The sequence below is a fragment of the Mus pahari genome, chromosome 16, assembly GCF_900095145.1.
Source record: "Mus pahari chromosome 16, PAHARI_EIJ_v1.1, whole genome shotgun sequence".
Classification (NCBI taxonomy): Eukaryota; Metazoa; Chordata; class Mammalia; order Rodentia; family Muridae; genus Mus; species Mus pahari.
Window position 1 is genome coordinate 22,770,979 of NC_034605.1, and position 12,743 is coordinate 22,783,721.

Consider the following 12,743-nt stretch of genomic DNA (forward strand, 5'->3'; position numbering starts at 1 on the left):
GGACCCTGTGTTCCACCCAATAGCTGTCTGTGAGTATCCACTTCTGTGTTTGCCAGGCACTAGCATAGCCTCACAAGAGGCGGCAATATCAGGGTTCCTTCAGCAGAATCTTGCTGGCATGAGCATTAGTATCTAGGTTTGGTGGCTGATGATGGGATGGATTCCCCGGATGGGGTAGTTTTTTCTAAAGATGCATAGCTTTTAATGAGGGACTAAAACATTAAATGATAATATGATGTATATTTCAAAAGACAGCAGAAAAAATTTTGAATGTCCTCATGGCATAGAGATAATGAATGGATGTTTTAGGAAAAAATTATGCTTTTCCCAATTTCAAGAATACTCAACAAATATGGGCTCAGACATTACATAAGATTTCATATACATGTAAATACTTTGTCATTTTAAAAGAGAAACTGATATATTTAAGAAAGTCCAGAGAAGTAGTCAGAATTCTTTGAAATGTGGCTTCATGGTCAGGGTTCTCCCAACAAATTGTATGGTTACCTGCATAAGGCTGTTGTGTTGACAAAAAAGTCATGGATCAAAGAGGTTGCATAACCTCCTTTTTGCATCAGAAGTTACCCAGATTTCCAGAATATTCTGTAAGCGATTCAGTGTAAGGATGAACTTGAGTCTCAGGATGCTACTCACATCTACCCAGCATCACTATGAAGGATTCTACAATGCCTGAGGCTCACAGCCTACTTTGTTATTGCTCTCTGGAAGAACAGTTTTAAACCAAAAATAAATGTTCAACAGAAAGCAGTGTGACTGTTCTAGTGACAGCAAGTGGCACAATTATAGTTATTCTAAAGTAGAAGTGGAAGGATGGGGGAGTTAGAATGACAAGTCAGTGGCATAGTGTAATCATGGGGAATAAACAGATGAACTCACAGGACTTTAAGGAAATAATCACTATCTTAAGGAAGCTATGGGTGTTTTTATGTGTTGTGGGCTTTTTGATTGACTTTCTCTAAAAGATAGGATATGGGGTACATCTATGTATACATACTCTGTGTTTTTCTGTACCTCCTCCCCTCCACACACTGGAGATCAGAGCAATCTGGCTTTAAATTATGAGTGCTTCTTCAAAAAAGCAATCTTGGCAGTGAGATCAACCCTCTAATCTGTGGATTGTGGGCCATAATTGTGTCTATCTGAAAGGGCTGTTGGAGTATCAGGGGCTGCTTGATGGTACAGGATATGGTACTATAGTACTCCCCCATCCTTCTGATGGAGAAGAATGGAAATCACAATCAGTGCCTCTGTGTGTGTGTGTGTGTGTGTGTGTGTGTGTGTGTGTGTGTGTGTGTGTGTTATCTATGCTCTCTAAGGCAGAGTCAAGGGCCTATAACAGGACACTCAAGGGCTTCTTTGCACTTGCTGTTACTAATTCACTAAACATACACAATTCTAGGAGACAGAATACACCTTCATTTTATAGAGGGAAGCTGTGCTGTAGGGAGTTTAGTACCTATAGGTCACTCGCCTTCATCACCTTTTTCTCCCTAGAATTCTGATAGCACTCAGGGGACAGTCTGAGAATCAAAAAGCATGCTGCTGTGAAATACAGGCACAGAGCTGAACTCAGAGAACATGAGTCATGTTATACATTTGTTCATTGCCTTAAAAATGTCAAAAACCAAATGAAGTTCAAATCTGGTAACCTTTAAGAGCAGATATGGCTATTTCAATTGCCTGTGGTTCCTCCTACACTGACTGTCCTAAGAAATACCATGAACACAGACTCTGAGTCAAGCTTAGGAATATATTTTTACATTCTTGTTATTGTCCCAGAATACCATGACTGTTGGATGCTGGGCTTGGGAGAAAAACCATGTCCCACCAGAGTTCTGGCGCTCTGGGCAGGCAGACAAGGAGTACTGCCGCATGTTTTCCAAGCTGTCCTGGGTAGGAAGCTACAGACCCAGCCTGCAGGTGTGGACAAGCAGTCCTAGGTTTCTGGGCCTTACAGAGGCTAGCGATAACAGGTTCTCAGTCTCAGGCATCCCAGACACCTCTGGACACCAGAGAAGAGCTGAGAACAAAATGGGGTCTCCCAAGGGAGGCTCGATCAGCTCCAAGAGTGAAGGGAAGAGAGGGCAAGAGAGAGGGGGCACTGAGAGGTTCCCATGCAGGAAAGAGTCCTTTGTCTGTTCCCTGGCTTGAGTGCAGGAAAGCCTTCTGGCAGGAGGTTAGACACAGTTCTTTAGGGGAAAGCCTATCTCATCATTCATGTATGGCAAGCCTTGATGAGCAGAGACAGTATATGGTTTTAGAGCTTTATTGTAGAAAGGCAGAGAGAAACAGAGAAGGTAGAAAGAGAGGCTGGCCATGGCCGCGTGGTGACAGCGGGGAAGGCAGAGAGAGAAGGAGGACTAGAGATGAGAGTAAGAAAGGTGAGAGCTGAGGGGCCAAGCAGCCCCTTTTATAAAAGGCTGGGCTACCTTGCTTTTGTCAGTTAACTGTGAGGCAGAGCACACCTGGCTATAGTCAGGTAACTGTGGGTGTGGAGTCTAGCCAGAATGCCAGGAGCTTGGGACATTGTCTTTGTGACTTATACTCACAGAATTATGGTGTTGGGGGCTTTGTGGTGTCAGGCACCTGTCTCTGGGAACGTAGCACACTGTTCTATCCCTTGTAGAGTTTTCTACTGGGTGGCTGGAGCAAGCCTCATTCAACCAAAATAGGCTGCCTTTCACAGCCCCACACATGACAATTGTCATTTGTTTTATACCACAACTTTCAACATTACTAAACGAAAGTAAAGACTGACAAAAGTAGACTTCTAATTTTTAAAAAATTTATTGTCTATAATATGAAATACAAGGCACAGAATCAAACAGTAAAGAGCTATTCAGGTTGTCTAGAGTGGGGACCTTCATGGAGTTAGCTGGTTCAAGAGCAACAAGGGCCGTGGGTAAAAGCTGTAGTCTATGGGTACTAGAACTTGGATGCTTTGGGCTTCTGGGGGAGGGGACTGCTGGGGTGGATGGAATCAGGAAGGAGGTGATCTCAGTTACAGAGAAGTTGCTGAAATTGCATACAATATTTCAGAAAATGTTTATGCAACAGGAGCACTTGACTTTATAGAAGTGAAAGCCAACAAGAAACATTAAGGCACCTTCATGGCAGTGAGGATGAAATCCAGCTGACTTGCTGTACCACCACTCATTTCTTTAGGACTTCTTCTTATTGCCACAAAGAGATACTCTTCTAAGCAGAAAGAAGCTGATGATGGCCAAGTAGATCACACTCTTGAGGAGCAGGAGGAGGTAGGTGTAGTAGGCAGAGGTGCTTGTGAACTGGAGCTGCAGCACATCTGAAAGAGTGCTTTAATTAGCTCCATCTGCTTTTTTGATGGCATAGTACATGTTACCAAGGAGGGAATAATAGGTATTAATTTCTAATGACTTACATTGAGTAACAGCTCTCTTCATTCAAACCTGAAACTCAGCACTCACCATTCACAAGAGAACCACTGATAGGAAGATCAAACTTGGAAAGCTGTTTGTCCAAACCCATCCATGCCCATAACTAGCAAGTAAATAGATGACTTTAAAAGCCTAAGCTTATCTTTTATCATGATTTCTTTGGTGATTAAAAATAAGAGACATATGAGTAAATGAAGTTTTTTGTTAATATAGGTTAGATTCTACCACTGTGCCCCTCATTAAAGTCTATATTTGAATTGGTAATTCACCATGTTGCTGTGATGTCACTACAGTGACATACTTGTTGTAAATATCACCATCTATTCTGTAATACTCAGACATTGAGATATTTTTAAATTAATTCACGGCAACTCACATACTGTTATACTCAAAAGGAAAAGCACTATAATATGACACAAGGGTAAACATATATGTAAACCTACCATTTTTATCTTGCCAGCAAGTTGTAGGCTTGGTACTCACAGCAACTAAAAGAAATGGCAATAAGAACTTGTTAATATGCACATTATTTGGCAGTTCTTTGTGTGTCTCTGACTAACGTATATCTTCATACAAATGAATACATAGATGTCCTTCAATAGACAGAACTGTATTAAAACATGAGCCCCAGAGTTAAATACTAAAGTATATCTAATTATAGAAATTAGTATCATTCTATGTAACTCAGTACACACAATTCACATGTTTTGTTTCTGTAAACAGATAAGGAGAAATTCAAAAAGAGTACTTTTTCATTTTTTACCCTAAAAGATATAATAGACTGTCTAAAACAATCTTTCTAGAAGAGCAGCCACATCTTTCTAAACCAAGGATCCTCCCAAAGCAACTGTGCAAAGTTCACTGACCACCGAAGAGACTGGGGACTTCAGAGGAGTGATCCAGACAGTGAAGAGCAAGCAGCAAACAGGTTCCATATCTGTTCATTCCTTGCAGTTTCAGAAGGTCCCGGGAGCCTTGGGACTATTGTTCATTACCAGCAGTTGTGGCATACAATGAATTACAAGACTGCAAGGCCCTCTGCATGTCAGCCCTCTGCCTAGATGTGCATGTGTGTACCTTCCTGAATCAAGCGGATCCCTTGGGATCTTACATCTGAATTATTCTGTGTAATTTGGAAAAAGTATGCATTCTTTACTGTATAACCCTTCCATGCTGGGACACTGACTAATTCTTGTCTACTCCCACATATCCCTACACATCCCTACATGTGGTAGCACAGTATGAGCTTTCCGAACATGCAGAGATGGCAAGAGATGCATTAATTACAGACATTAATTACATGCTTGCAACCAGGATCCTCACTCAGTCTTTAACTACGATGTTCTATCTGACAGTGATACATACAGCAATAAAAATCTGAGAATGTCAAGGCTGCTAGGTCCACTCCTCTTTTTTATAATAGGCATTGACTCTTTTATTTGAATATTTGGTTGACTAAGGCATCAGTGTCTAAGGCATCCATTTTTGGAAGTTGACCTTTGTACATCATAAGAGAAAACAACTTTCTTTGCTTGGCAGAGCATTCCTAATTATGGCATCAAAGGTGGAACCTCAAGTTTAGCATTTATCATGTACTTAATTGATAGTTGTTTTAATGTGTCACTTACTTTTAATTCAATTAACAATCCCAGGGAATAAAGATGGGGCAATGGGGTGTGTATCATTAGATGTAGGTATTTTGGTTAATTACACTACAGCTTAGAAAGCTTCAGCAAAAACTTCCAACTTTTCTCCCAAAACCTCAGCCTGCCTAGTACTATGGTAAAATAAATACAAGGTAAAATAAAGGAAATGGCCCCATTAAATGTCACATCAATTTTTATTGATACATTGTGGTAAAAGATTGGATGTTTCCAAACACATTCTCTAGAAAGCATTATGTCAAAGGATGCATACACATACCTTTCTTTATTGAAGGAAAGAAAATCTCTTGATCTGTGCCTCCTTTGTTCTTCTCATGTTTGACAATACATCTGTGCTCTTTCCCCATTGAACTTTCAGACAAAGTAAGCCAACTAAACTTCATGTATGTGTCGTTAGTCTTCAGCGTATCCCCTTCCTGGGAGTCCAGGATGTCATTGCTGTCCTTTTCTTTCCAGTGCACCCTTATGACATCGGGAAAGAACTTTTCAAGGAGACAAAGGTATGTCCCAGCTTTATGGAGATTTGTTTCAGCAGCAGAAGGAAGAAAAATGGTGGGCTTGGGGGAAATGTCTTCATCAAAGCTTTTGTCTGTAAGAGAGAATGGAAAGTTAATAAAGATAATAATGATGGTAATCACTATTATTGAGATAGAGTCTCATGTAGCTCAGTGTAAAATGAAACTTGGGATGTACCTGTGGATGATCCTTCTGTAACTGACTCCCAAATGCTGAGGTTACAAACTAAATTAGACACATACCACTAAATCCAGTCACTCAAAATAATATTATATAAACACATATACTGAATGGTTAAGAACAATTTATTTCTTTATATACCTTTATTTTCTCATGGTGATGCATAATTTAATGGATGAATAACTGGGAGGGTGAGGAGACCAAGTTGCCTTTATGGTCACCATACATAAGAAGATTTCTTATGATTTCTAACATAGATCCCCGTCCTCCATTTGATACTTTGTTCTTTGGCTATGCCATTAAGTGCAACCCACTGTTCATTTAGCTGCTGCTACAATGAGCTCTGCATTTCTTATATCTCAGTGAAATAGATGTAAGTATGTAGCTTTTATTTATTTATTTTTGTACCTGTCTATAGTCATTTATGTACAGGAATTATCCTTCCATGTTTCTGCTGTGGTTTGGACAATGTGCCCATTGCTTTAATTACATCATCTCCTTTTGTTCTCTCACAGTCTGGTTGTTTTCATGTCCAACTTTCTTTACATCTTGCTGTTCCTTTGTCTTACTTATTAGGCACTGAGCACAAAACGTTTCCCATGTTCTCTAGGAGTGAGTGGAGAAGTAAGTGTTCCATGTCTGAGATCAAAGTTCAGTCTTGTTCACAGCACACTTGACTCTGAGAAAAAGAAGGTGTCTGTCTATTGAGTCTATCACCATCTTGACTATAATAATGAACCCCCACCCCAATGTCAAATGCTTTAATAATGACTTTCCATACATAGGAATGTTGAATGGAAGTCCAGATGTCAGCAAATAGTGCTAGGGTGTTTGCACAGTGCTCTCCAGCATTAGCATTTTTCATTGCAATCTCATGGAAAGTGCTTCTGAAAGTCCTCCTTACAGCCCTTCTGCTTCTAAACATTATCACCCTCACCTCAATATAGCTAGCTTTGCCTTCCCCCAATTACCTTGCAAATACATTCCTTCAGTATCCACTTAGGATGACCCCTTTCGTTCCTACACCAAAGAAGGAGGAATACCACAGTGATTCAAATAATATCAAAACTACTATATTAGTCTAGTGTCCATGATTTTTCAGATTAGAGAGACATGATATTCTGAAATTCTTATAAGAATAGCACTTGGATCCTAACCTAACTGATTCATAATAAGTTCTTCTATCTGCTCTCTTTTTCAGAAAACGTATCTTTTATTGTAAATCAATCCAACCTCAGTACATCAATGAAACCAAAATGAAAGATGATGAGTAAGCTTATTAAAAGGACTAAATTGCAGGGGTTATCAACATGGCTGCTAACAACAGCATTTTTCTATGACTCGTGCTTGAATGAAACATTGTCATTCCATGAGTAAAAGCTTTGTTATTAATCATAGAATTCGAGGATGTGGTTTGTAATTTAATCTAGTTCAAATAAGGAAAGAAATGGTGTTCTCTACCTACAAGCTACAGTCTATTTTGTGATAGTATACCTGGGTTCCCAATCTACCATCACAAGAAGCCTGCTGCTCTAGGACAGCAAAAGGAGAGATTCATGTTCTACAGTAATTTACTGTGAATTATGATCAAAACCAACAAGCAAGTCACAGTTTGTCTGTAGAATGTAGCACTAAGCTGTATTTCAAAACATTTAAGAGCCATCGTGAAAACTCCATTTTTGAGGACTCACACTTAAAATACCTTTTATAATAGTATCTTGAAGCACAAATTTACCCCAATAGTCTATGCACCTGATCCTCAGAATAGCTTTCACTTACTCTTTGCATGTGTGAATATTCTAAACACAGAGCATCTATGTTTTCTGGAGGGAAAGAAGAAACCATTTACAAAGAAGTTTTGTTGTCATATTCAGAATATAACCTTAAAAATGACTCAGGGTAATAATATTGTAGTCAGGTACAGTAGATAATAATAGATTGCTGTCTTTTCTGCAACCATATATGTTCTTTTCATCACTGGAATAAAGCAGAAAAAAGGTACTTACCAGAGGGAATTACTATGAGCTTAGTTCCTGCTCCAAAGTCTTTGCTCCAGACCGAGCTATCACAGTGCTAACTGCTTCTACAAAAATCTGAACCTTCTTGAGACATTCGTTCCATGAGAAACAAGCTATAAGTTGTCCTGATAAACTGATCTTCTGGGTTTCTTAGAAAGCCATTGGATATGAGTTGTGTGAGTATAAGATACTTTGCAATCTTCTTTACAAAATAAACTCATACACTGTTCTCCCTGGAGGTGTGATAATTGAAAGGCACCAACAGAAAATAAAAGGGGTTTAGTTGGAAAAGAAGAGAATTGGCCTAACTGGTCAACCAACTGTTCTTCCAAGTAACTAGAAAAAGTATTCTAAGAATTGTCTTGTTTTTAATTTCCAGGAGTTCACTTCTGTTGAAAGTTTTCGGTGTTTACATTAAAGGAATACTTTTTTATTCTCACAAGCACCAATGTTTCTTCATAAGAAGTGGGGATATATTTCTGAAAAGAGGAAGCTCTGTAGCAATTTAAGATAAAAACATACCACTACTTGAAAAGTTTGCCTCGAATTTCTATATACTCAATAAGCACCCACTTTTAGTTGGCATCAAGAACCATTATTTTAGCCATGTCAGTAACACATATCATGACTTATTAGGATAAAGAAGGTTAGGTAAAAACCATATCTGTAAAGTGTGTTGAAGTTTTAATGATTAAGTTATACATTAGATGGTTAAAAATAGTAGTTTAACTGACAATTTCAATATTCTACTACTTAAACACTTACATACCTTTTGTACTTTGCACATGATTGACATGTTCTCAGATTCTGGTTTCCACTCTTATCCCCTGTTCCAAGACCAGAAGTAGAATTATTAAGGTGCAGCCCTAGCTCTGTGGAGAAGAAGCCAGGGATGAGAGTAAGACATGGTTCAGAGCTGTGTCACAGGGTCATGTTTATAGTGTTTATTTCAAAGGAACTGTTAGATACCAGAAGACCTCATTGTTATACCTATATAACCATTCCCAAGGTACTTACGACTGCTCCCTACCTCTTGTCCATAGATGTTTCAAAGACAATATTCCCTGACATCTTTTAAAGATGCTGATTTTTATGTTTTCAGTATTATTTAACAGGTTTCAAACAGTAAGTGATTATGACATTCACACAGGAGAAGTTTCATTATTATACACAGTATAGAATGAGATGAGAACTCCATAGTCATAGAAGAAAATTGCAGAGCCTTATGAATAGGAAAAACCCTTCACAGATTCAGAGTTTCCCCCAGAGACTCAAGCTTGATTCTAGGTATTCTAATAACCATATATCTGTAGATTACACACACTGCTGTGAATGAACACCTTCTGTTCTTATCCTGTTCATAATTATTCATTTTCAGCTAAAACATGCATGGGTGCAAAAGAGAAATCTCATATTCATCAAGATGTGCTACAAAAGTTGTTTTTTGCCCTTCTGTTTGGCCCCAGCTCTGGGACACCTTGGGTGGAAACTCAGTGAACAGTCCCACGGTCCCAAGAGGAGTCTTCATGCCACAGGTGCCCTAGCATGCCCAGGATCTTAGGATCACTGGTGAGTGGAATACAACATCTGTTCCAAACCAATTGTGACAGACCTGTCACAGCAAGAGCAAGGACACAGGAGCCCTGCCTGACCAGGAGCTCTGGATCCTTCTGATCAGTGCTGGTATACCTTGGTTTCAAACATACCAGAGAGCCCCACAGTCCCCAGAGGAGACACCACTTCCAGGTGCTATAACAAGTCCAGGAATATAGAATTTCTGGATACTAGGAGCTTTGTCACACCAGGATCTCAGGGTCTCAGAGGAAGCTTGACTGCTGAGAACTCTGACACACACAGAATCTCAGAATCACAGGATCACAGAGAAAGCTGGTCTCTGAGGAGTCCTGGATCAACCAGGATTATAGGAAGGACAGGCTCCAATCAGATATATTGAGGGCAGCAAGCACTTGAGATAATCAGATGGCAGGAGGCAAGCAAAAGAGAAGAAGCAAGAGAAACCATGGTTACTTGGCACCATCAGAACTAAACTCTCCCACCATAGCAAGTCCTGGATACACCGTCACACCAGAAAAACAAAGATATGGATCTAAAGTCACTTCTCATGATGAAGATGGAGGACATTAAGAAGGAAATAAATAACTCCTTTAAAGAAATACAGAAGAACACAGGTACACAGCTAGAAGACCTTAAAGAGGAAACACAAAATTCCTTAATGAGTTACAGGAAAACAAAACTAAACAGGTGAAAGAATTGAACAAAACCATCCATGATCTAAAAATGGAAGTAGAAACAATAAAGAAATCACAAAGGGAGACAACTCTGGAGATAGAAACCCTAGGAAAGAAATCAGGAACCATAGATGGGAGCATCAGCAACAAAATAACTATAGATGGAGGAGAGAATCTCAGGTGCAGAAGATTCCTTAGAAAACATGGACACAACAATCAAAGAAAATGCAAAAGGATCCTAACTCAAAACATCCAGGAAGCCGGGCGGTGGTGGCGCACACCTTTAATCCCAGCACTCGGGAGGCAGAGGCAGGTGGATTTCTGAGTTCAAGGCCAGCCTGGTCTACAAAGTGAGTTCCAGGACAGCCAGGGCTATACAGAGAAACCCTGTCTCGAAAAACCAAAAAAAAAAAAAAAAAAAAAAAAAATCCAGGAAATCAAGGACACAATGAGAGACCAAACCTAAGAATAATAGGTATAGATGAGAAGGAAGATTTTCAAATTAAAGGACTAAATATCTTCAACAAAATTATAGAGGAAAGCTTCCCTAACCTAAAGAAAGAGATGCCCATAAACATACAAGAAGCCTACAAATAAGAACTCCAAATAAGAAAAGAAACTACTCCTGACACATAATAATCAGAACAACAAATGCACTAAATAAAGATAGAATATTAAATGCAGTAAGGGAAAAAAGTCAAGTAACATATGAAGACAGACCTATTAGAATTACACCAGACTTCTCACCAGAGATTATGAAAGCCAGAAGATCATGGACAGATGTTATGCAGACCCTAAGAGAACACAAATGCCAGCCCAGGCTACTATACCCAGCAAAACTCTCAAATACCATAGATGGAGAAAGCAAAGTATTCCATGACAAAACCAAATTCACACAATATCTTTCCATGAATCCAGCCGTATCAAGGATAATAAAGGGAAAACAGCAACACAAGGACAGAAATTACACCCTAGAGAAAGCAAGAAAGTAATTCTTCAACAAACCTAAGATAGCAGCAAGGACAGAATTGCAACTCTAACAACAATAATGGGAAGTAACAATATCTTTAATTTCTAACAATTTAACAATATCTAACAATTTCTTTAATATCTCTTAATATCAATGGACTCAATTCCCCAATAAGAAGACATAGACTAGCACACTGGCTACATAAACAGGACCCAACATTTTGCTGCATACAGGAAACCCACATCAGGGACAAAGACAGACACTACCTCAGAGTAAAAGGCTGGAAAACAATTTTCCAAGAACATGGTCCCAAGAAAAAAGCTGGAGTAACCATTCTAATATAGAATAAAATCGACTTCCAACCCAGAGTTATCAAAAAAGACAAGGAGGGGCACTTCATTCGCATCAAAGGTGACATCTTCCAAGATGAACTCTCAATTCTAAATATCTATGATGCAAATGTAAGGGCATCCACATTCATGAAAGAAACTATAGGAGGGCTGGAAAGATGGCTCAGAATTTAAGAGCACTGACTGCTCTTCCAAAGGTCCTGAGTTCAATTGCCAGCAACCACATGGTGGCTCCCAACCATCTATAATGGGATCTGATGCCCTCTTCTGATGTGCTTGAAGACAGCTACAGTGTATTCGAATACATAAAATAAATTAATAAATATTAAAAGAAAATGTTTGGAGAAAAAATATAGGAAAGCTCAAAGCACACATTGCACCACACAAAATAATAGTGGGAGACTTCNACACCCTACTCTTATCAATGGACAGATCCTAGAAACAGAAACTGAACAGAGATACATTGAAACTAACAGAAGTTATGAGAGAAATGGACTTAACAGATATCTAGAGAACATTTTATCATAAAACAAAAGGATGTACTTTCTTCTCAGCACCTCATGGCACCTTCTCCAAAATTGACCATATAACTGGTCACAAAACAGGCCTCAAGAAATACAAAAATACTGAAATTATCCCATGCATCCTATTAGATCACCATGAACTAAGGCTAATCTTCAATAACAACATAAATAATAGAAAGCCAACACTCCCATGGAAACTGAACAACACTCTACTCAATGATACCCTGGTCAAGGAAGAAATAAAGAAAAAGATTAAGACTTTTTAGAGTTTAATGAAAATAAAGCCTCATCATACCCAAACTTATGGGAAACAATTAAAGCAGTCCTAAGAGGAAAATTCATAGCCATGAGTGCCTCTAAAAAGAAACTAGAAAGAGCATACACTAGCATCTTACAGCACACATAAAAGCTCTAGAATGAAAGGAAGCAAATTCACCCAAGAGGAGTATATGGCAGGAAATAATCATAATCAGGGCTGAAATCAACCAAGTGGAAACAAAAAGAACTATTCAAAGAATTAACCAAATCAGGAGCTGGTTCTTTAAGAAAATCAACAAGAATATAGTGGCCTTCTGTGAGGCTTTGCCAGTGCCTGGATGCTCACAGAAGTGGATGCTCACAGTCAGCTATTAGATGGAACACAGGGCCCCAATGGAGGTGCTAGAGAAAGTACCCAAGGAGCTGAAGCATGCTGCAACCCTGTAGGTGGAACAACAATATGAACTAACCAGTACCCCCTGAGCTTGAGTCTCTAGCTGCATATGTAGCAGAAGATGGCCTAATCGGCCATCACTGGGAATAGAGGCCCCTTGGTCTTGCAAACTTTATATGACCC

General features: G+C 39.2%; 1 gene segment (V, D, J or C); it reads right to left on the reverse strand.

Moving 5' to 3' along the window:
- Positions 1-3,182: 3,182 nt before the first annotated feature.
- LOC110334136 lies at positions 3,183-7,918 on the reverse strand. The segment is given in 4 exon segments: positions 3,183-3,325; positions 3,881-3,925; positions 5,361-5,690; positions 7,804-7,918. Coding segments are annotated over 4 exon segments (633 nt in total).
- Between the last annotated feature and the right edge of the window lie 4,825 nt (positions 7,919-12,743).